This window comes from Dermacentor variabilis, unplaced genomic scaffold (genome assembly GCF_050947875.1).
Source record: "Dermacentor variabilis isolate Ectoservices unplaced genomic scaffold, ASM5094787v1 scaffold_13, whole genome shotgun sequence".
Classification (NCBI taxonomy): domain Eukaryota; kingdom Metazoa; phylum Arthropoda; class Arachnida; order Ixodida; family Ixodidae; genus Dermacentor; species Dermacentor variabilis.
In genome coordinates this window covers 12285774-12307903 of record NW_027460291.1, presented here as the reverse complement: position 1 = coordinate 12307903, position 22130 = coordinate 12285774, and the positions used below count along the sequence as shown (strand labels likewise).

Genomic DNA, 22130 nt, shown 5'->3' with positions numbered 1-22130 from the left:
ATAGTATGCGGTTAAAGCAGAGAGGATTATCTAAGTGCCGTGATGATTGAGAAGGCAATTCCAGAGGCAAAAATTAGGTGCAAGTGGGAACATATTTATGAAATAAACACAATAGTGAAATAGAAGGATGATTTTCAAGTATGTGTATATCATTAAGGTTCTTAAGCTGGGTGTTGCATCTGGGTCGCAAGCCCCAAGGGTAGCGTTGGCCTGGCGGCCTAGGGCACAGCTGGAAGCATCCGAAGGTCCCGGCAAAGGATGAGTCGAATGCTAACAGAACAACTTGTTTATTTTAGCATCGCAAAAGAGCGGCCGGTCAGGTCGACCGAAGTGGAGAGACGGGAGAGCACGTTACTCGACGGAAAAAATCGGAGCCTCTCTCTTAGCGTCCGGGGGCAGCTGCTTTTATACTCTCGGAGTTGAGGGCAAGAAGGAATGCCTCGATAGAGGCGCACGTGACGGCGGGGCCCGGACACGTGACAAGTGACGCATCCGCCGGGCCGGCGCCGGTCAGACCTCCTCGCATCACAGTTGGGGAGCTCCTCTCCCCGGCTGCCGCGCTTTGACAAGGGTGGGCACCAACATGCACACACAAAGACATGTGGCACTGAAACATGCCTGGACGCGCTTGGAGGAGGCGTTTCGATAAAAAATTTCGATAAATACCACCTTATTACATTTGTGTGGGCGCCGCCATTCTTGTTCACGAAAACAACTGAGCGCCGGAAGCAATCAGTGCACTGGAAACACGTCGTGGCCACCATCTTGTTTGTTGATCACCCGTTTGAAACGACACACACGTTGCCACCAACTTGTGACGACGGGTTTTGCATGCCTACTGGGCAAGATTGTAGATCGCCGCTTGAAACGCGCATTCAGTTTGTGTTCCCCGCGGCTGACGACTCGGCGAGGCCTAGGCCAATTGCGTGAGGTGAAACTGAACGCAAACTGAATGCGAGTTTCGAACAACAATCGCTGACCGCAGGAGTGCACTGTGTAATGTGCACCACGGTGAGAAAAATGCAGCAAAACCAAAGAAATCCACATCCCACCGACATGGAATTGTGTGTGGCGCTTGAGATGGCAGTCGCAGCATATGGAGTGTCGCGCATCGGGCCATGATTGAGTGACAGTCCCAGATCATGCATCCCTTGCTTCAAGAATGCTGGTTTTGGTGCCACCCGACAGCCACAGTGTGTGGATTTAGCGCCAGACGTCGATTTGTGCGAAAGGGACCTTATCTCAATTGTTTGCCTTCGGGTAAACGAGATACGACCACTTTTGCACTCGGCACCGGATGCGTCGGAGGCCTACGAGCAACAGCGTGCGCTGGAGGAATGCTGCTGCATGCGCTGTTACGCTGCGTCCGGTGGCGAGTTATGCAAAATCTCGCAAAGTGATCGCATTTCCCAAAGCAATTCACTGAGAATACTACGCTATGGCGGTACTGCCACTGCTGGTCGACGCGTGCAACGCACTTTGTACTGTTGGCAATGCAGTTCTATATCCTTGAGCAAAGCTTGCAATGTAGGCTAAAAAAATTTTGACAGTAAAGTTTTCTTCGGCAATGCATTACCTATCTGTGCTGTCTCTTTTCACAACAACGAAATTTTCGTGAAGGCTAATTTTTTTCGTGAAGGCCAATTTCGTTATTGTGAGGTTCAACTGTAGTGTTAAGATTATTTTGAAGGGTCAAGTGATCAGTTTCCGATCATATAGTAAACAACACAGTCATCTGCGAAAAGACAAACTGAATGAAATGTTATTGGGAAGGTCGTTAACGTAAATTAGAAAACGTAAGAGTCCAAGCATACTTCTTTATGGTACACTAGCGGGTGCATTGCATAGTGGTGAGGAAAAGCTTTTGACAACTGTGACGGAATGAAAGAAAGTTACGAAGCGAGGATAATTTGCAAGCGAATCAAGACAGGCAGAAGGTTAGGCAGAGAAATCTAAAGAAAGAAATACACTCTGGTTATCATCCACGTTAAAATGCAGGTCAGTAGTAAATTCAAATAACTGGGTATCACACGATTAGCTTTTCCTGAAGCCATGGTGATCTGAAAAGAAAAAGTAATTTCCTTCCAGATGGTTGTAGACGTGAGAAGCGATAATATGTTCAAGTGATTTACAACAATACACATGTTAAAGAAAAGGGACAATAAGTGCAACAATGCCTCGAACGTATTTTCGAAACTTGCACCCGCATCCCGACCAGCAATCTCCGCTGGCACCAGCCAATGAACATGAAAGACAGGCTGCCTATTGAATCATTCCCAAGAGTCGTGTGTATAAGAAACCATGTGCTGATTGCCATCAAGCAAATATTGGCGAAACAGGGACCTTCTCCAGACGGCTCAGGGACCACAAACGTGACATAAGAAATAGTCACACGACAGGCTGCATTGCCGAGCATGCGCTAGAACATAATCACAAGATTGAATGGGACAATGCCACTGTTGTCACCAAAGAAAAGAATGTGTCCTGGCGGCTGCTAGAATCGCTAATCATTTCAATCAACATCACCTACAATGAACCAGACAGCAGGGACTATACCTGCCATTTACGCACCATCGTTATGTCCCGTGCTGGCTACATAAGTGACAACGATTTCCTGTCCACTCAGTGAAAAAGGGACCCATATGTGGTTCCGAAACGTCGGATAATTCATCAGACTTGGTCAGCGATCATGATTCTCTTTATTCTGTGCCTGACCAGAAAAACTTTTGTCGAACCCATGATTATGTATGTGTTGTGCCGTGCCAAGTACACGTCTGTGAGGTGGCTATTTTCCGCTACTGGGCATCAAAATAACACCTGTGTTGGTGTGGGTGGTCTTGTTAAGCACCAAGCTTCCCTCCCCACAGCATATCATATTGACCGCAAATAAAGACGGGGACAGCGGAAGAGAACACAAAAACAACACGGGTGGTAATACTGCCTGTGTTGTTGTGTGCTCTTCCGCTGTGCCCATCTTTATTTGCGGTCAATATGATAGGCAGTAAACACCAACTAGGCCAAACTGAAGTTCTTCTGAAACATATTTCCCTCTACACCTCCATTAGTCTCCCATTCTCAAGAATGTGGCCCTGCTCCATGCACCTGCCATCCAGGGTCAGTAGAAGTCAGTAAAGTGGAAGTGCCAGGAATTCAGTCGCGGCATGCATGCCCATGGTCAATCAAGGGCCCCCTTGACTGTGCTGTCCGTTGAAGGAACTGCTGCCAGCCAACTTACGGTGATTAAACCTTTCCAAGTAATAGCTGTGAGTGACACGCAAGAAATTTCTTTGAGCACAAGTAGTGTCGAGCTAAGCAGAAAACATATTCACTGTTCTCGCCCCAATAAAAAAACCCATGTAAGCCTTCCTTCATTTGTGGCAACCGTTGCTGAGCGCATTCAACATTTGTGAATTAAGCAAATGAGGAAGCGTAATATCGCACCTATGTTTTGACTGACGTAAGCGGACTTCCACCAAATATTTCTTCTTTTTTAATTGGGACCAGAGTGTTTTTTTGAAAATGAGGTTTTTCAGAAAAACTTGTTTAACATGTAAAGCGGTGTGCTCGACAGTTAAGCATGTAGCGCCAAGCATAACCGTCAGGCGACGCAGAGCAGGAACAGCCGGATGGTTCTCACACATACCAAGCACTGGTGATTCGGCTGTCTTAGTGTGTGCACTGCAGGCATCAAATAAACGGTCTGGTTCACCCTGTCTATGCACGCTTCTTCTTCATTACAAACTGTTTCTGATCTTGCATTGCTTGTTAGAACACAACACATTGCAGGAATGTTGCAAAGACAACATTCTATATTTGGCACTTCGTTCAAGTTTCTGGGCAAAAAATATGCGCAAAGGAGCAATAAGGTTACAAAGCTTTTCTCATTTGGTCCGTGCTCGGCACTTCGAAATGTTTTTTTTTTTTTTGCAGACAGCACAGAAAATGCATGGACATCATCTACATTTAAGCGTACTAAACCAAGCAGAAAAGGGTTGATAGCACTATTTTAGTCTGCATTGAATTTGGCCGTGAAGTTGGAAAATGTTGCAGTAAGAGCGTTACTCGTGCAGCCACCTTCAAATATCTTTTCTTTGCATCTTGAGAACGCTTTTTGTAAATAAAATTCTTGCTTTTGTGCAGTTTCAATATGCCTACCTCACGTATAAAGAAACAGACAAAATATATATACCAAGGAGACATTCATGTTTGATCTCTTGTGGGATCACTTTTGTAATTGAAGCTAAAATGATTGACAAGCTGGGCAATGATGCACAAGGTGGAAAGGTGGAAAACTCGAATTCATCTCTCCCAGTACACTACATGTTCAGGCTTGGAGTGGCTACCTGACACCGGCAAAAACACAAAGGGCAAGTGGGGCTATACTATTCCAGGTACAACCAAATTAGGAAGACACATTAAGCTTCAACAAGACACTCCTTCATCAGAACAGGAATTCGCCTCCCTGGTTCAGTATTCAGCCCCTGCTTCCCACTCATTCAATTACCCAATGGCCCTTAGTTCCCAGCAGCTGCAGAGCACTTGACCAAGGCGGTGGTCAGACTTGTAAACGCAGCAGAGGGTGCTAAGAATCTCTTGGTCCGACAGGCCGCCAATGGAAACTGACCCTGTCAACCTTTAATTGCCGAACTCTGTCGAGTGAGGCTAGCTTAGGAAGTCTATTTGAGGAACTGTCGGACATTGTTTGGGATATCATTGGCCTTAGTGAGGCTAGAACTTATACAGTGCTGACAAATGGTCACGTCCTCTGCTATAGAGGACTACCAGATAAGCAGCAGTTCGGAGTAGGCTTCCTAATCCCTAAGGAGATAGCAGGCAACACTGACGAATTCCACAGCATTAATGAGACGGTAGCTGTAGTCGTAATCAAACTTAATAAGAGGTATAGATTAAAGATAGTACAAGCCTACACTCCAACAAGCAGTCACGATGATGATGAAGTAGATCAGTTTTATGAAGATGTTGAATTAGTGAGGAGAAAAGTGCAAACTCAGTATACTGTAGTAATGGGCGACTTCTATGCAAAAGTGTGGAAAGAGCAGGTTGGCGAACAAGCAATTGGCAACTACGGTGTTGATTCTACGAACGCTTGAGGAGAGATGCTGCTAAAATTCGCGGAAAGGAATAAGCTTCGAATAATGTACACCTTTTTCAGGAAGCATAGCAACAGAAAGTGGATCTGGAAAAGCCCTAATGGTGAAAAAAGAAATGAGACTGACTTCACACTTTCTGCTGATCCCAGCATAGTACACGATGTAGAAGTGTTAGGTAGGGTAAAGGGGTGCAGTGATCATAGGTCAGTGAGGGGTAGGATTCACCTCAATTTGAAGAGAGACAGAGTAGAATTGGTCAAGAAGAAACAGGCCGATGTAGACGCAGTAAGGGTAAAAGCAGACCAATTCAGGTTGGCATTAATTGAATTGAGGCAATGAATGAAATTGTAGCTAGGCTGGCTTCAGAAGCAGCAATGGAAGTTGGAGGTAAGGCACCAAGGCAATCAGCAGGTAAGCTCCCCCAAGTAACAAAGGACCTAATATAGAAACAACAAAGAATGAAAGTGTCCAACTCAAGAGATCAGGTAGAATTCGCGGAACTCTCAAATCTAATCAACAAGGAGAAAATAAGGGATATTCGAAATTATAACATCAGAAAGACAGAGGAAGCAGTAAAAAATGGATGCAGCCTGAAAACAGTGAGAAGGAAACTAGGCATCGGACAAACCAAGATTTATGCACTGAAAGATAGGCAGGGTAATATTATCAGCAATCTCGAAGATATACTAAAAGCTGCGGAACAATTCTATACTGACCTATACCTATAGACCTATACAGACCCAGAGGAGTCAGGATACCTCCATTAGAAACAGTAATGAATAGGATACAGAAACTCCTCCTATAACTAGCGATGAGGTCAGAAGAGCGTTGCAAGACATGAAACGAGGAAGTGCGGCAGGAGAAGATGGAATAACAGTCGATATAATCAAAGATGGAGGAGACATACTGCTTGGAAAACTGGCGGCTCTTTATACAAAGTGTCTATCGACTGCAAGGGTCCCAGAAAACTGGAAGAATGCAAACATTATACTAATCCACAAAAAGGGAGACGTTACAGAATTGAAAAATTATAGGCCCATTAGCTTACTCCCAGTATTATATAAAATATTTACCAAAATTATCTCCAACAGAATAAAGGCAACACTGGACTTTAGTCAACCAAGGGAACAGGCTGGCTTCAGGAAGGGCTACTCTACAATGGATCACATCCATGTCATTAATCAAGTTTTCGAGAAATCTGCAGAGTACAATAATCCTGTCTATATGGCTTTCATAGATTACGAAAAGGCATTTGATTCAGTAGAGATACCAGCAGTCATAGAGGCGTTACGTAATCAAGGAGTACAGAATGGTTATGCAGATACCTTGGAAAATATCTACAGAAGTTCCACAGCTACCTTAATTCTACACAAGCAGGAAGATACCTATAAAGAAAGGGGTCAGAAAATGACACACAATCTTCTCCAACGCTATTCACTACGTGCTTGGAAGACGTATTCAAGCTATTAAACTGGGAAGGCTTAGGAGCAAGGATCAATGGCGAATATCTCAGCAACCTTTGATTTGCAGATAACATTGTCCTGTTCAGCAACACTCGACGCAGACGAGTTACAATAAATTATTGAGAACCTTAACACAGAGAGTATAACAGTTGGATTGAAGATTAATATGCAGAAGGCAAAGATAACGATCAATAGCCAGGCAAGGGAACAAGAGTTCAGGATCGCTAGTTAGCCTCTAGTGTCTGTAAAGTATGTTTACCTCGGTCAATTACTCACAGGGGACTCTGATCATGAGAAAGAAATTTACAGAAGAATAAAAATGGGTTGGAGTGCATTTAGCAGACATTGTCAAATCCTGACTGGAAGCTTACCATTATCATTAAACAGAAAGGTGTACAATCAATGCATTCTACCGGTACTGACATATGGGGCAGAAACTTGGAGACTGACAAAGAAGCTTGAAAACAAGTTAAGGACCACGCAAAAAGTGATGGAACGAAGAATGTTAGGCATAACATTAAGAGAGAGGAAGAGAGCGTTGTGGATCAGAGAGCAAACAGGGGCAGCCAATATTCTAATTGACATTAGGAGAAAGAAATGGAGCTGGACAAGTCATGTAATGTGCAGGTTAGATAACCAATGGACTATTACGGTTACTGAATGGGTGCCAAGAGAAGGGAAGCGCAGTCGAGGACGGCAGAAGACTAGGTGGGGAGATGAAATTAAGAAATTAGCAGGCGCTAGCTGGAATCAGTTGGTGCAGGACAGGGGCAACTGGAGATCGCAGGGTGAGGCCTGCAGTTGACATAAAATAGGATGATAATGATGAATAGGAAAAGAACCTGCTTTTCCAGGCGATTTCATATCAATTTTTTGAAGTCATGACCGAGCGCAGTGACTTTGAATTCGTGTATATATATGTTCTGTCCTGCTTCACATGGAACATTTGTTGGAAGTTGGTGCTTGTGTCTCACCTCCTTGGTTGTGCTGTAGAGCCTGTATGCTTTGTACGGATGTTTACAGAGTATCCATGAAGACTGGACCCTTTATTAACGTGATGCCAAGTCAATTGTGTTACACCTTTTTTCTTCATAGCTCAACATGCTACAACATCCAACTGAACAGAAAAATGGTCGTGTGGTGGTAGGTTGAACGCGCAGCAATTCCAAGGACGGATTTAACTTGTTTGCCTGATGATACTGTGCATTACGGGGTGCATTTCATGGCTGCGTGCTTTATCAAGTTTGGCCCTACATAGCTCTGTCAAGCAAAAGCGTCCAATGTAGTCCCGGAAACATTGGCCATCGATGCGTTGAGATCTAGGCTGCTTTAGATTACCATCGACGGCCGCACAACACATAACGACAGCAGCGGCCGTGTTAACGGCAACTCCTGCCCATGCAGTTCGCCGCCGCCGAGGCGGTGCGATTACTGCAGATGTTTCGAAAGAACATTACCTCCTTCTTGACTCAGCACTTTCCTGACCTCCGAGTCAAAATCCTCCTTGGTGAGCTGCGGCGTAACGTTAAAGCAACGTTACAATATATTTTGCGCTATCGGTGAAAAGCATCTTACCTTCTGGCTGAACCAAAGTTTCAAGCAATTCATGTATCTGCAAGAAAGAGGATCATTGGGTATAGCGGCTTCCTGTGAACTGTAATGATACCATTAAATTGAAGCTGTTACGATCAAGTCACATACGTTTTGAAACGATCCCCCAAAACATAAGAAAGTTTTTGCTTGGCCGCTACGAGCTGGTTTGTGCACGCCGCCATTGGAGTCCTCCTCCGTTCCACCTGAATACAGTGCACTAGAATAGGGGCAGTGTGCTCACTGCCGCATCCCTGCGCCGCGTCGCCGTGGCGCACTCAGCGTCGACTGCTCCGGCGCCCGCCAGAGGCGCTGCCGCCTGTTACTCCTGAAAACTTCCCCTCGCTTCGTGTGCACGGAGTGTGTTCTGTGGGATCGACGTGCTGTCCACTGCAAGTCCAGCCGGCGTTTTCAGCAGTATACTCTGTGCTTGCTCTGTGCTTGACGCTTCACTCAATGTGCACTGTGAGTGAGTGAGAATGGCAAGCTGCCGTCGAAATTACTACTTTGTACCTGGGAGCAGAACTAACTACTGTCGCGTGAAAGATGCACTAAAGGCGTCTTTCTTCAGCGTTCCACGTGATGAAGAATAGCGAAAGGAATGGGAGAGGAACCTCCACCGTGCACGTGCAAATAAGACACTGGATGAATCTTGCGCGGTCTGTGAGTTGCACTTCCAACCGCGATTCAGAATTATAGGGACTTCGTGCACGGCAAAGAGGTACCGAAGCCCAGGTACAAAAGGAAAAGGTGTGAAAATGACAAAACACTCGCGAAGAAAATAAACCGATGCGCACTGGATAATAACCATTCGGAGTTTTCACCGGCTGCTCCCGGCGCTTCCGGGATAGACCATGACTCGGCGCAAGAGGAGGGCGTTACGGCAGAGCGTCAACTTGTCGTTTCTTTTTGATTTAGACTCCTTTCAAGTATTGGAGTTCGCATCAACTCCCCGACCTTAACGGAGTGCGTTATTGCACGTCGACCAACCTAAAAGAAGGCGTTGTCACGTCCGATAAAGTAGTCGTGTTCCTCTGCGACAGACAACCGATCAAGGAACTCAGTTTGAAATCTCAGGAACAAGCAGAGAACGTGCTGAAAAGCGTGGACGGGGCAACGTGCACTCTAAGAAAAGTTTACGCCCTTTGAGTCGTATCTTGCCACACAACGATAATCGTCATGTCTTGTCCGCATTGCCTTTCTTTAACGCCGCGAGCCCGGTACTGTAACGAACGGCATGCGCGTTATCAGCATGACATATCATTCCCGACAGGAAAGTAGCGGGCGCGGCGTTTTCAAGAAAGGAAACGCAAGCAAGGCAGATGACGATTATCGTTGTGTGGCAGATATAGACCCCAAGGGATGCATGTACCTTTGTGTAAGAGTGTGATATAGGTGGGGCAACGTGAAAATGTTTGCTTTAGTACAACACACTTACGCGCTGCACGCGCCTTACCTGAGAAAATTAAAGAAATGAAATTATGGGATTTTACGTGCCAAAACCACTTTCTGATTATGAGGCACGCCGTAGTGGAGGTCTCCGGAAATTTCGACCACCTGGGGATCTTTAACGTGCACCTAATCTAAGTACACGCGTGTTTTCGCCTCCATCCGAATGCGACCGCCGTGGCCGGGATTCGATCCCGCGACCTCGTGCTCAGTAGCCCAACACCTTAGCCACTGAGCAACCGCAGCGGGTCTGACAGAAGTAGAAAAACAAAGTGGTGGGTAAATTTGGCGCGGTGGTGCGGTGGCTAAGCGCTCTGACTAGCTCAGAACTACACGACCAATTATGGGCTATCCAGCGGGCCCGGGCAGCGGTGGAAAGGCTATGCCTCACCGCACACAATGCCCGGGTGGCCTGAGCCCGGGCTGGCAACCTCGCAGGTCCTTTTTCCATTAAAGTTTTTTCCGTCCGTGCTGGAAACGCGGATGCACGGTCGTTCTGGCGAAACCACACTTGCAATTTTGTCTATCTATCAGCAGGAGAAAACACTCGAGTGCCCCCTACGGTGACTGCAGCGCCCGCATCAAGCTATTAACGTAACAGTGTTAATAGCAAGGTTAGTTCATTCGTGCTTCCGGCAACAAAACATCGCCAACCATCTGTAGATCAACCGCAACAATAGTAATTTAGTTAAGTGCACACTGCGAAGGTGCACCAAAAGAAATTTGGAGTGTTGCATGTCGTGCATTTTACTTTTATTACGGTCAAAACAGCAACCGCGATAGCCGCTTTACCGCAACACGTAGGAAAGTTTCAGGTGACGTAGTGTTCCTGTATATGCTCCCGCAGATACAGGAACACTAAAGTGACGCTGCGAACCGCGCCGCCTGTCGGCGTCGACACGAAGTGCGTCAAGCTCTGCCGCAATGTGAGCGCACTAGAACTGTTCTACACCTGAACATCGCCCCCGAGGGCTCTGTGGTCGCTGCGCATGCGTTAGCTGAGAGAAGGTGAGAAAGGAGGACAAGTTGGCTTTACCAGATGTGACGTCACATTGTTGTTCGTTTTTGATTTTATGAAAGAACTACTCTCGAACTCAGACGGCATGGCTTACGATGGCTTACGTCTCGTTCGCGCGCGTACCGTATGCATGATGTGGCCCGATTTTTGTTTTTGGCGAATTCTTAGAAGCTTCAAGTTGCGGACACGGCGGTGGGCCAGGGCTTGATGACATTTGTTACCCAGCTGCTGGTGCCATAGAGTTTCTCATTACATTACCTAGAGGGAAATCTGGCGCTGCTGCGCTGTGGTATGCATGGGAATGCCGGTATATTGTGGATTCGGATTGGCATCGTTCTCGTAGAGGCAGGACACCTTGAAGACGCGCTTGGCAAGTACCGTTCCGTCTGTCACAATGATTAATTTTCTACTAAAACAGCACGTAAAAAGCTGTTTTAGCTTTATTATTACGCGAAAACATGTTTTGTTGAACTATGAGAACTTGTTATTGTGTGTACGACTACATGTTACGTAAAAAGTATCAGCGGGCCGCTAAAGTTGGAAGACAGACGACAAGGTTCGCGCTCGCTTTGAAACAGTTGGTCGTCTGTTATTGCTTTTCTTCGCTTGGTCATGCATCGTGGGTGAGCAAAAATGTAATATGCGTGAATGGAAACATTTTATGCAGATTTTACTTTGAGAACGCGTTATTTATGTAGCCATATCCACGTTTTAGACGAAGCCTCTTACAACACCAGCCAACACGAGCCTCGCAGGCACATATACCGTCATTCCCATGACGGCACGGTGCCCCCTTAAGAAACTCCCATAGACGGTGGCGCCAGATTACCCTCTAGGTGTTATAGTGAGAAACTCTATGGCTGGTGCTACCGCGACGTACTTGGAGCAACGGTATATAGGTGCCGTGCGATGGTAACACTGAGCTTAGGGTCACACATCACTTCCCCCCATAGAGTTAGTAGAACAACTCTAGAGGAAAAACTGGGCCGGAAAAGTGGGAACCTCTAGGGCGCCGCCCTGTTGCTACTGGTCAATGTGGCCAGCGCAATTACTATTAAAAGGGCTGAAAACAAGTACAAGTCACCTTATGTTTTGTCATCTAAAACGCATACCCGATGGCTTTGTGAAGGTGGTGCGTTAAAATTAAGTTTACGGGAAGGGATCGCTAAGTATGTGATTTATGTAAATCACGATGTACGCATTCATGCAATAAAGGATGACGCGAATTTCGGTTTCGAATCTGTTTTTTGGATGCGTAGTAGTTTCGTACAGTTTAGGTTTGACATGCGATCGCGCGTCGGCATCGGACGCTATGGCACACTCGTGCCTTACGTGCGACCGAAGGCCCTAAGTGCTCTGGCATATACCTTCACATGTAAGTAAACGAATGTATCTCCTTGTTGAGAATATCACGTGAGTAGGCCGCTCTTGTGGTGCATCACAATCGTTTGAGAAGCGTCACAGTAGAGCATTTTTCTGCATGCGGAGCGGTGTTTTTATTTGCAGGTTTCCCTTCAGTAAAAAATTGCTGGACAGGCGGACCAGCGCACCGGAATTGTACTGGCGAAGCCACAAGCAACTCAAAGAATCTGTTTAATTGTTTCACTTTGAACAATCATGCTTCTACACAGGCCACAGCAGAAAAACAGCCTGATGCCAAGTATTTCTGTGCCACGAAGTAATCAGGAGGCGAGTGCCTAATGCGGACGAAATCAAGTGCATCGAGACTTAGAACGACAGAAAGCTCAGCTAGTTGGTAAGGATTCGCTATGCAAAACAGAGGTGAGGCGTGCAGACAGGACACAAGAGTAGAGAAGTGGGCGGCGCTTGTGTTGTTTGCTTGTAAATACTCTATAGTACTCTCTACTCTATATAATATTTTCCTGTCTGCATGCCTCACCTGCCTTTTGCATAACGAGGGCATCAACCCACATATTAATAGCGTAGGCGTTTTATTAACTGTACAATATTTTCAACACTTCCTTGCATGCCATTTCATGTGGATTATCTTTTCTGGTCACAAATTTGTGCAGCGAATCTATTTGCATAATCGACTCCGGACCTGTGGGACCGTTCACTTGCACTTGATGCTGAGTCTTTTACATGTATCCATAAACTGCAGATATGCACATCAGATCCCTGCGAGCATTTTGGAAATTCAATTATTTTAGACAACAGGCACATATGCAATACTGTCATAATCTCAAATACCACTAAGCAGCTGGGACACATTTTTGTTGGCCATACTCGCAGGTAAAATAAGCAGATCATGTGGACAGCTCCAGCTCATTTTCCTTAAATCAGTGTGTACAAGGGGTATGCAAAAATAATTTTTTTCTCGCGCACCGATTATTTTGCTGTATAAGCAAGAGAACCCACCACGTTCGTGTAACGTATCTTGTGCATCACACTAATATGTGCTTTAATTTACTAAGTGAGATGAGTTACTTTTATGGCTCATTCAGTCATATCACACTGCAAGCTGCATTCATCAATCTTCAATTGTATTTTGCAAATGTTTAATGAAACATGTTTCCCTTTTATGCAGATATGCAATGGCAAGCCCTTCCGTGTGTTCCAAAGGTAAAATTTAAGCTCTAAATTAAGGAAGACATTTCTAGTCAGTAACAACAAGCAAATATGGTGAATGCAGAGTATCAGAAGCCAAGGCACAGAAATTATGAGAAGTGTTGAATGATTTTAAGAAAAGAGTCATATTTGAAGATGCAAGACTCTTTAGTGGAGGTCAAGCAAGTCAATATAGGTAGAATACTCTGCAAAATTGTGCGCGTGAGGGGATGTCAAACAATGGGTCAGGAAATGCGTTGTTTTTCTGCAAAACAAAAGCTGATTGCCATTACATAAGTCACTTTAGTATCATGGGACTGCTGCTTGATAAATTCAGAAATAAACCAAAAAACAAGACACGCCAAAATGAAAAAAAAAAAACAATTTAATGATGCTTTCTCCACACTGGGATAAATAAAAACAAACACATCGCATCTAATGTGGACATATCAGACGCCTTGTGAAACACTAAAGGAAAAATTCAGTTTCGAGCTATGGCACTTGCCGCATAGATGTGGGGGGCCTTGCACTAATAGTGATAGTTACCACTGCATTTAGAAATTGAAAGCATTCATGCGGACAAGGATGATTCTATATATTTTTGGCTACCACTTCAAATGCCTCCACCAAGTGTTACAATGCTGCACGCAGCCATACTAAGGATCTCGCAGCAACACCTGCATGTAAAAAGCAGAAGCAGTCAAAGTGCTGGTGTATATTGGACACTATGTTTGAAAACTTTTAGACAAGAAGAGTGCAAGAAGCAGACGTAACAACTGCATTTATTTCCACAATTCCCCATTTGAATGGCCTTTTCTTTTTGCTTAGACAATGCCTACGCCTAGCCATAGCAGCTCCCTCACACAGACTCCGCAAGCCAAGAGGCCGTGGAGGCAAATGCAGGTAAGAGGCAAGAAGCAATAGCATTGGTATCGACATTCATCTAATTTCTTTCTTTTTCTTTCGTTGAGGCAGCCAGCACACCTCGAACAGCCACCTTGACTGCAGGTGTGTCAGCCTAGTCGCCAAGGAAACATTTGAGGGAAAGCGACAGGCAATGTGAACAGCCACTTCTCCATGTAAACGATACTCTTTCTCTCGGATGACTCCTACGCCTCGCCACGCCAGCACACTTATGCACAAAGATGCCGCGGAGGCACGTGCAGGTCAGAGGCAAGAAGCAGTGGCACTGGTGTCGACATTCACCCAATTTCTTTTCTTACACTGAGGCAGCCAGCACACCTCGAACAGCCACCTTGACTGCGGGTGTGTCAGTAGATTCCTGTTGTACATATGCTCATAATAAACTTCAGTAAACTTGAACTTGATAATAAACTTGAAGGCAAATGGGGCATTGATGCATTGTATTTTTGAACATTTATTGTACACATACAATATATGTTACACTTTGCAGTGCTACAGAGCGTATTTTGAAGCTTCCCCCTATATTTCGCACCTTTAATTACGTATGTGTTGTGTGGCCCTCAATGCAGTTCATGTTGTAGCAGCTGGTTTGTCTGTGTATCGCACATTGGCTTAAGCTCGTGATATCCACATACTTCTCTCACATGTACAAAATAAAGTTCTATGTCGTCCTCAGTGTTACAACAAAACATGAAAGTAAACAGTCCGATCGTGGAATTGTGTTTATTACAGTGATTCCTATGACAGTTACTGACAAGTTGACAACTTGAACTGGTCAATCCGTCCATAGCCTCCTCTATTTTTCAAAAATAAAGGAGGCTATGATCCGTCATGGCAAGGAATTGTATGTATACATAAAAAAAAAGGGGGGGGGGTATGTGTGTGTGTTTGTAGTGGAGGGTATAGGATTAGGGCGGTACGAAAAATGTACCAACACCGTCCTCTAGACCCATTCCGTTAAGGTACCGTAACAAAGCGTATTATGCATTAAGTTCATACAACCAACTCTGATATTACTACACACGCCAGGCGACGCGAGCTACATTTGCCATGACACATTTGCGACTGCACCAGATGCCCTCCATATCATTCTCGTTAATCGTGCTCACTGCACCGAGGCAAAAGAAAGATCATGGGCGCAGGTGCCTTTAAAATATCTCGACCTTGCGAGGCACTGCTGCGCTTGCCAGGGGAGCTGTCCGTGCGAACACTCCTTGGCACACACCTGCCTCAGCGGCCCCAACCTACGTACCGTTATGCTTCGAGCTTTGATCGCCCCACTGTCCCTTGGGTGCCCTGGAGTTCCTGCGCCGCCTGCTTTATTATAATCTCAGGTGCTCTCCTGAGACTTCCGTTTGTCGGTTACATGTGCCCTACAGCTTGATCAGTACTTACAATAATAAAAAAACCCGATTTATCGTCGCGACGATAGATCGCGAAAGCGGCTTTTGCAACATACCGCGCCCGTACGAAGAGAATTGCGGAACGCCAACGAGGAATCTGACCACAGCTTCAAGCTCGTAACCTCCTCGAGTGACACTCCTGCAACAGGCGTGACCGCTGAAAACCGGATACTGCCGGAAACTTCAACAGGATCATCCCTCGGTTGCATAACTGCCACCTGTACGGAAAACATGGACCACACCCACACCATCCCGCAACATAGAATAAAGAACCAACTTATAAAGCCCAAACACACGGCTGCACGCACACATCACGACACTACAAGCGAGACGCCATGCTGCCACTGCTACGGTTGCCGGATTAAAACTGACTACTGTCACCAAGTCTAGCAAGCGTCTCAGGAGCTGGCAACCTCGGCGCGTAGCAACATGGCGGCGCTCTTGCGGTTCCCAATTTCAATGCATGGGCCCTATGGGTAGTTTGTCTCTCGTGTAGCACGTCCTCTAGAGTCAGTATAGTAACTCTATGCTTCCCCCCATGCTCTGGCTTCTGGATTGAATTGGCGCGGCTCGCTACGTGCTTGCGCGCGCTTTTTTGAGCGCAGATTGTTGTGCGCCTGGTTTCTGTACTAGGCTCTTATACAGTTGCTCTTTCGAGCGCAGGTCGGTGTGCGTCTGGTTTTTGCACTAGGCTTTTATACGATCGCTTGTGGCTGCTTTCCATTCGTCGCGGCTTGGTACAGGCGCACAGACTTGGTGCGCGCCTGCTTCTTGCACTGGTCTTTGAACACATCGCTTGCTGCTCGCACTTATATATTAATACGAAGTGAGCAAAGTGAGCGTCGCTTAGCGCAGAAGTGCTGCGCCGCGGGCGTACCGTGTATGTAAGCGCGCAGCAATGCCGGGAAACATTCATGCAAAAGCAAAGGGTCAGAAAACTGCGCTTTGTTTTCCATTACTTTGTCGTGTACCTTCACACTTGGTAGCGCCGAGCGATCGCTTCTAACAAACGCAGAAATGAGTCTTTTGCAGCGCGTGTGGCCATTAATTGACTCCCACCCCACAGCCATGTGAGGTGCGACTCCAGCAGCGGTGCAGTTACTCTGCAGCCGGCGGAGAGGAGGTGGCGCTTCACTGTCTGCCAATAACTTTCTTTTTTTTTTTTTTGCGTGTGCACGCCCGTGAGGTTGTGCGGGATGAGCTGCTGGCGCGACCCCCACTCGGTGGCCCCGGGAGGATTGTGCAAATTGATGAATGCCTCCTTCGCGGCAAGCGAAAATACAATCGAGGCCGCCTGATTACGGGCGACAACGTTCCGCCGAGCCGCCAAAATCACAACGGCATTGCAGATCGTGGACCATGGGTATTCGGCATGATCTGCGTGACCACCGGGCAGCTCCGACTATTCAAGGTCGACAGACGTACGAGACGCGGCGACGCTAGGCCCCATTATTGCAGCCTACGTTGAACCGGGTACCACCTTCCACAGTGAATACAACTGCATGCCGAACTTAGTGGATGCTAACGGAGCGAGCCTCAATCTGCAATGGGAAACTAAACCACAGCGTGAACTTTGTGGACCCAATCACGGGCGTTGACACGCAAAAAAAAATGGAATGTTATTGGCATGCAGAAACTGAAGCGCCACCTCCTCTCAGCCGGCTGCAGGGTAACTGCACCGCTGCTGGAGTCGCATCTCGCATGGCTGTGGGGTGGGAGTCAATTAATGGCCACACGCGCTGCAAAGACTTATTTCTGCGTTTGTTGCGATCGCTCGGCGCTACGCACTGTGCAGACCGGTACATGACAAAGTAATGGAAAACAAAGCGCAGTTTCCTGACCCTTTGCTTTTGCATGAATGTTTCCCGACATTGCTGCGCGCTTACATACAAGCAGTGGCGTAGCTAGGTCGTCTGGCACCCGGGGCCCTTAGCTCTTCTGTCACCCCCCTCCCCCCGGGTGTAGTCGAGGAAGGCGCGGATATCGACAATTTTCGGGTGTCTTCAGACGTATATGACACCCCCCCCTCCCCTACTGGCCCCGTGCAACCGGGGCCCACGGCCCCCCGGCCCCCCCTGTCGCTACGCCACTGCATACAAGGTACGCCCGCGGCGCAGCACTTCCGCGCTAAGCGACGCTCACTTTGCTCACTTCGTAATTATATATAAGTGCGAGCAGCGAGCGATGTGTTCAAAGACCAGTGCAAAAAGCAGGCGCGCACCAAGTCTGTGCGCCTGCACCATAGAGTTTCTCACTACATTACCTAGAGGGAAATCTGGCGCTGCTGCGCTGTGGTATGTAAAACCCCTCAATTTTTCAAAAGTAGCGCCATTCTTAGATCTTTCCGCCACCCCGCTCACCCTGGCGCGTTCTCCTCCACGCCTCCTGTCGCCCCGGCCTCCTCCGCTCCCCCATTGGCCAACCTGTGTCACGTGGAAGCAGGCGCTGCGCTTTTGTATATTTTTTCTTTCTAGCGCGGAGCAGTCGACGCGCTTTTGTATATTTTTTTCTTTCCAGCGCGTGCCGACCTCCATTGTTGGGCCTGCGCAACGAAAGTACGGCAGGCGGACTGACGGAGTGCGTTAGCGTAATATAATGTGTAGGGCCGAGAACTTAATTGCGATGCCATGCTGCTGCGCCTTCGGCTGCCGCAACAGACACAGCGAGGGCAAAAAGCTTTTTGCTTTGCCGTCCGGCGGGCGCAATGCAAAAAGAAGTGTGTATTCGCACGATCAGGCGGGCTGACTTCGAGGAAGTGGCAAAGAACGCACGGCTTAGTGAGTAAGGGTCACGGCTACTCACAACCTCTTATTTCGAGCCTAGTTCACGCCTTCCGCTTCGAAAAAGTGTGTGTTCATGCTCTGCGTGGTTTTTAGCGCGTTGCTTGACTATTTTTTTTTGTGGAATGTGCTCTCTTTCTTTCATGTAGTTTCGTCTTGCGGTGAAATGCACGCATCTGCAGCTGGCCTGTGACATAAAAGCGACTTTATTCAGGGTGTGTTTTGAGCTCCACCAGAAGTTAGCACATTCTCGACGCTCTCGCAAGGCTCAGTATGACTTCCTAGGTAGCACACAAAGTCTTGAAAACGTCGTATTAAGGGATTCAACGTCTGAAACGGATTTTTGACCAAAATCGACGCATCAAAGACGTTCCAAACAAGATAGCTTAAAAACGAGGGGTGAATACGTTTTGATAACGTTGGAAGCCAGACAGCTTAAAAACGAGGGGTGAATACGTTTTGCAAACGACTCAAAACGCCACCGCCACGCCACGGCGCGTCAGCCTCTTTAGCGGCTTCTACAATATTCAACAACCCATCAACGCGATCCAACCTTGCGCAAGGTGGCGATACCGTCGTCAAATCATGTGACCAAGGTGGCCACGTGATTCGTGATGCCGGGCAGCCGGGCGAGCCGGGGCATAGTCGCGTCGTCATGGCGTCGTCGCGTCACCGCACTCGCATTGCGCTGTGGTGTGTTTGCGGCTGTTCTGAACGTGCTGCCGCTGCCCTTTGCTATGTAAGTGTTGCAGTGTTTTGCTGTCAAGAAAACGATATTCTGTGATCAGTTTGGGTTGTGCGATATGTTTGTGTGGTTTTAATTTGGAAATCAGTAGTGTTTTCAATTGTTATGTGACCAAGGCGGCCACGTTATTCGTGAAGCCGGGCATAGTTACGTTATCGCACTCGCATGACACTATGGTCTGTTTGCGACTGTTCTGAATGTGCTGCCGCTGCCCTTTGTCATGTAAGTGTTGCAGTGCTTTGCTGTCAAGAAAACCACATTCTGTGATTAGTTTGGGTTGTGCGATCTGTTTGAGCCGGGCATAATAACGTTATCGCACTTGCATTGCGCTGTGGTATGATAGCGGCTGTTCTGAATGTGCTGCCGCTGCCCTCTGTCATGTAAGTGTTGCAGGGTTTTGCCGTCAAGAAAACGACGTTCTGTGATTAGTTTGGGTTGTGCGATCTGTTTGTGTAGTTTAATTTGGAAATCAGTAGTGTTTTCAATTGGAGGGCGCGGAGTGGAGGGCACTAATCAGCTCTTCAAGTTCATTGTCATGTTATGTGAGGCACCTTTTCACTGACGCTGTAATTAAGGCGTTAAGGGCAGTATAAGGACGAAAGTTAGAGGGACGAAATCGTGCCTGTGTGTCCCTAGCGTCGGGGTCGGCCGCTATGCGTGATCCTAACAAGAAAGCATTTTGCAGAATGCGAAGAAAGGCGGCAAAATTTCTGTCTGTGCGCACCTTGCCGATCTCCGCAATAGAGCCATCATCGTGGTATTTTAGTCTCCCGTTTAGCAAGAGTGTTGCAGACAAGGGAACTGGTTCAAACAAGCTTTTTTTTAATGATTCACTACTAGTGCGGTATCCCAAAAGGTGTGGTCAAGTGCTCGCCCTATTTTCTTCCCTTGCGCTACAGCGCACTGACAGAATTTTGCGTGCACCATACCGTGCTTTTATCGTTTGCGCTTCAGGTTCTCGATTCTGTTTTCGCCCCCTTTACCCACGTGATGGGTATTTCATGGTATTACCGGGTACCACATGTGTCCATATATTCTGTCCAATATATGAAACGGCCAAATTCGATTTTATTTGACGCCTCAAATGGTAGTAATGTATTGAGTCCCTTGTAGCTTTGTGCTTGTTATCAATTTTACTATTTGGCGAATGGATACAGCATGTACGCTGCATAACTCGCTTGTGCATACTGCATACGTGAGTCGAGTATGCCCTTGGTATAAAATAACTTGTATGCTTTAGGTAGTACGATTGTTTGCAGTTTGGGACATGTGTCGGAATGTACGCTGTGCGCCCTTCGCGCTTTACGGCGGCCTGCCGAGTTCGTGCGGGTGTCATGTGTGCGCATGGAGTTCGCGAAGCGCTCTCGCAGTTTTTTTTAATATATATATACATGTGTTCTGTTCGCGCACTTCGCACAACAGGGCATGTCGCATTTCTTTGTCCTTGTGCAACACATTTTCCTAGCGTACGTCTGTGCATTATTTGATACCGGTTTCACACGGGGCTCTTTTAGCCGCTATCCAGTCCGTTACAAATCGAATTTCTCGGTCGTGATGGCTCCTCTGCGCAAGCTACGAGAGTGAGCCAGTCGCATCGATAATTTCGATCCTGATCGGGCTTGATCGCGATCGAGAGTGGTCGTGTGACACCGGTTTTACACATGGCTCCCACATAGGGAACACTTTAAGTTCAATGCTACTGAGTGAAGAGCAAGTGCATATATATGCCAGTGGTGGTATGTGGGCAAGTCTCTCTGGTGAAGCCAATACTTGTGCATTCAAAACATTTCAATTACCAGCGTAGTGCATCAATGTGTCTACTTCGACAAAATGGAGCACCAGTGCAGATATCTGAACATACCTGTCCAGGGCAGCAAGTGTGTCTAGGTTGAAACCACTACCAGCATGTGCGGCAGTTCTATTTCCAGCAGCGCGGGACTGCACAATAATCAGTAGGGTGCTCTCAAGCTGTTTATCTATGAAGCTGTGCCTGAACTGTGTGCCAAATATTTTTGGACGTGAAAGTGGGGGTGAATTGGTAAACATCAGTGGAACTGTGCCTGGACTTTGTGGCAAATGTTTTTGGATGTGAAAGTGTGAGTGAACTGGCAAAGAATTTGCTCTGGGCTACATGTGTTAAACGTTTTTCTCATTCAGAGTGTTTTTTTTTACTTTAGGAGACTGGAGATGTGCGCAAAGTGTGACATGTCAGTGTGCTAATTAATGTATTTGCTGGTTTGCAAATTATTCGTTGCAACTTTATTTTTGCCAGAGAGGTACAACTCTGCCTCTTGTAAAGGGCTTTTTAGATAAAACACTTACTATTTATTATGACCATTGCTTCCTTTGTTACACAAATGCAGCTTCCAGTGCATTCCATTTTATTTCCATGTTTATGTAAGTTTCTAATATAAGGCTTGCATATTCATTTCTCACTTTCTGGAGTGGCAAGATGCAGCATTACTGTCTCATCGTTCGCTGTACTACAGTAGTGTTCACTTGTTACACTGAATCCCCCGTTTAAGTATTCTGTACTAATTTCACTTTATTGCTTTTTTGTTGTATGGTTATTTTTCTCGCCATTACCTTCTTTGATATATCCTAAAGGCAATATTTCCAATTTTGCATTGTTCCCATTTTTTTATTTCTGTCACAGGATTGTTTTATGATGGTATGCGGTGGTATTTCTTTTTGTGCTCTTTTCAAGCTTCTAGATGATGGGTAACATTGCTTGGAGGCAGTTACCATCCAATTCATACTCTTGCATTTTTCAGTCTACTTCTTCCATCCGCTCCGATCTCACTTCTGTGTAACTCTAGTCCATCTAATAGCACGCGCACTTTACTATGATAAATTAGACACTTTAGTACACTCCAGGTTTTTCTGTTCATTTTTGTGTACTTGGAATTTTGTTTATGTGCTAGTGAATGTTCACTTTCGAGTTCATTACGAATCCTTTCTGCGACTTTTGTCATTGTTGATGTACTTTTATTTCTATTTGCATTTCTCACACAGTTTGTTCGAACCTTGCATAAGCATTACATTTTAATAAAGTGTCCTTGCTTTGTCACAATGTTCT

The 22130-nt window shown here is 46.4% G+C and overlaps 1 protein-coding gene across 5 annotated transcripts in view; it reads right to left on the bottom strand.

Moving 5' to 3' along the window:
- LOC142566744 (transcriptional adapter 1-like) overlaps positions 1 to 8417 on the bottom strand; it is a 132589-nt gene extending 124172 nt beyond the window's left edge. Inside the window, exons 1-3 of one of the 5 annotated variants that reach the window (XM_075677624.1) lie at positions 8276 to 8417; positions 8150 to 8186; positions 8032 to 8086 (exon numbers count right to left, since the gene is read on the bottom strand). In XM_075677624.1, coding sequence (XP_075533739.1) covers positions 8032 to 8086; positions 8150 to 8186; positions 8276 to 8349 — 166 coding nt within the window. In that variant the 5' untranslated portion in view covers positions 8350 to 8417. Of the gene's footprint in view, positions 1 to 8031; positions 8087 to 8149; positions 8187 to 8275 lie in introns of those variants that run through there. The other 4 variants (XM_075677619.1, XM_075677621.1, XM_075677623.1 and 1 more) reach the window with 4 other exon arrangements.
- Between the last annotated feature and the right edge of the window lie 13713 nt (positions 8418 to 22130).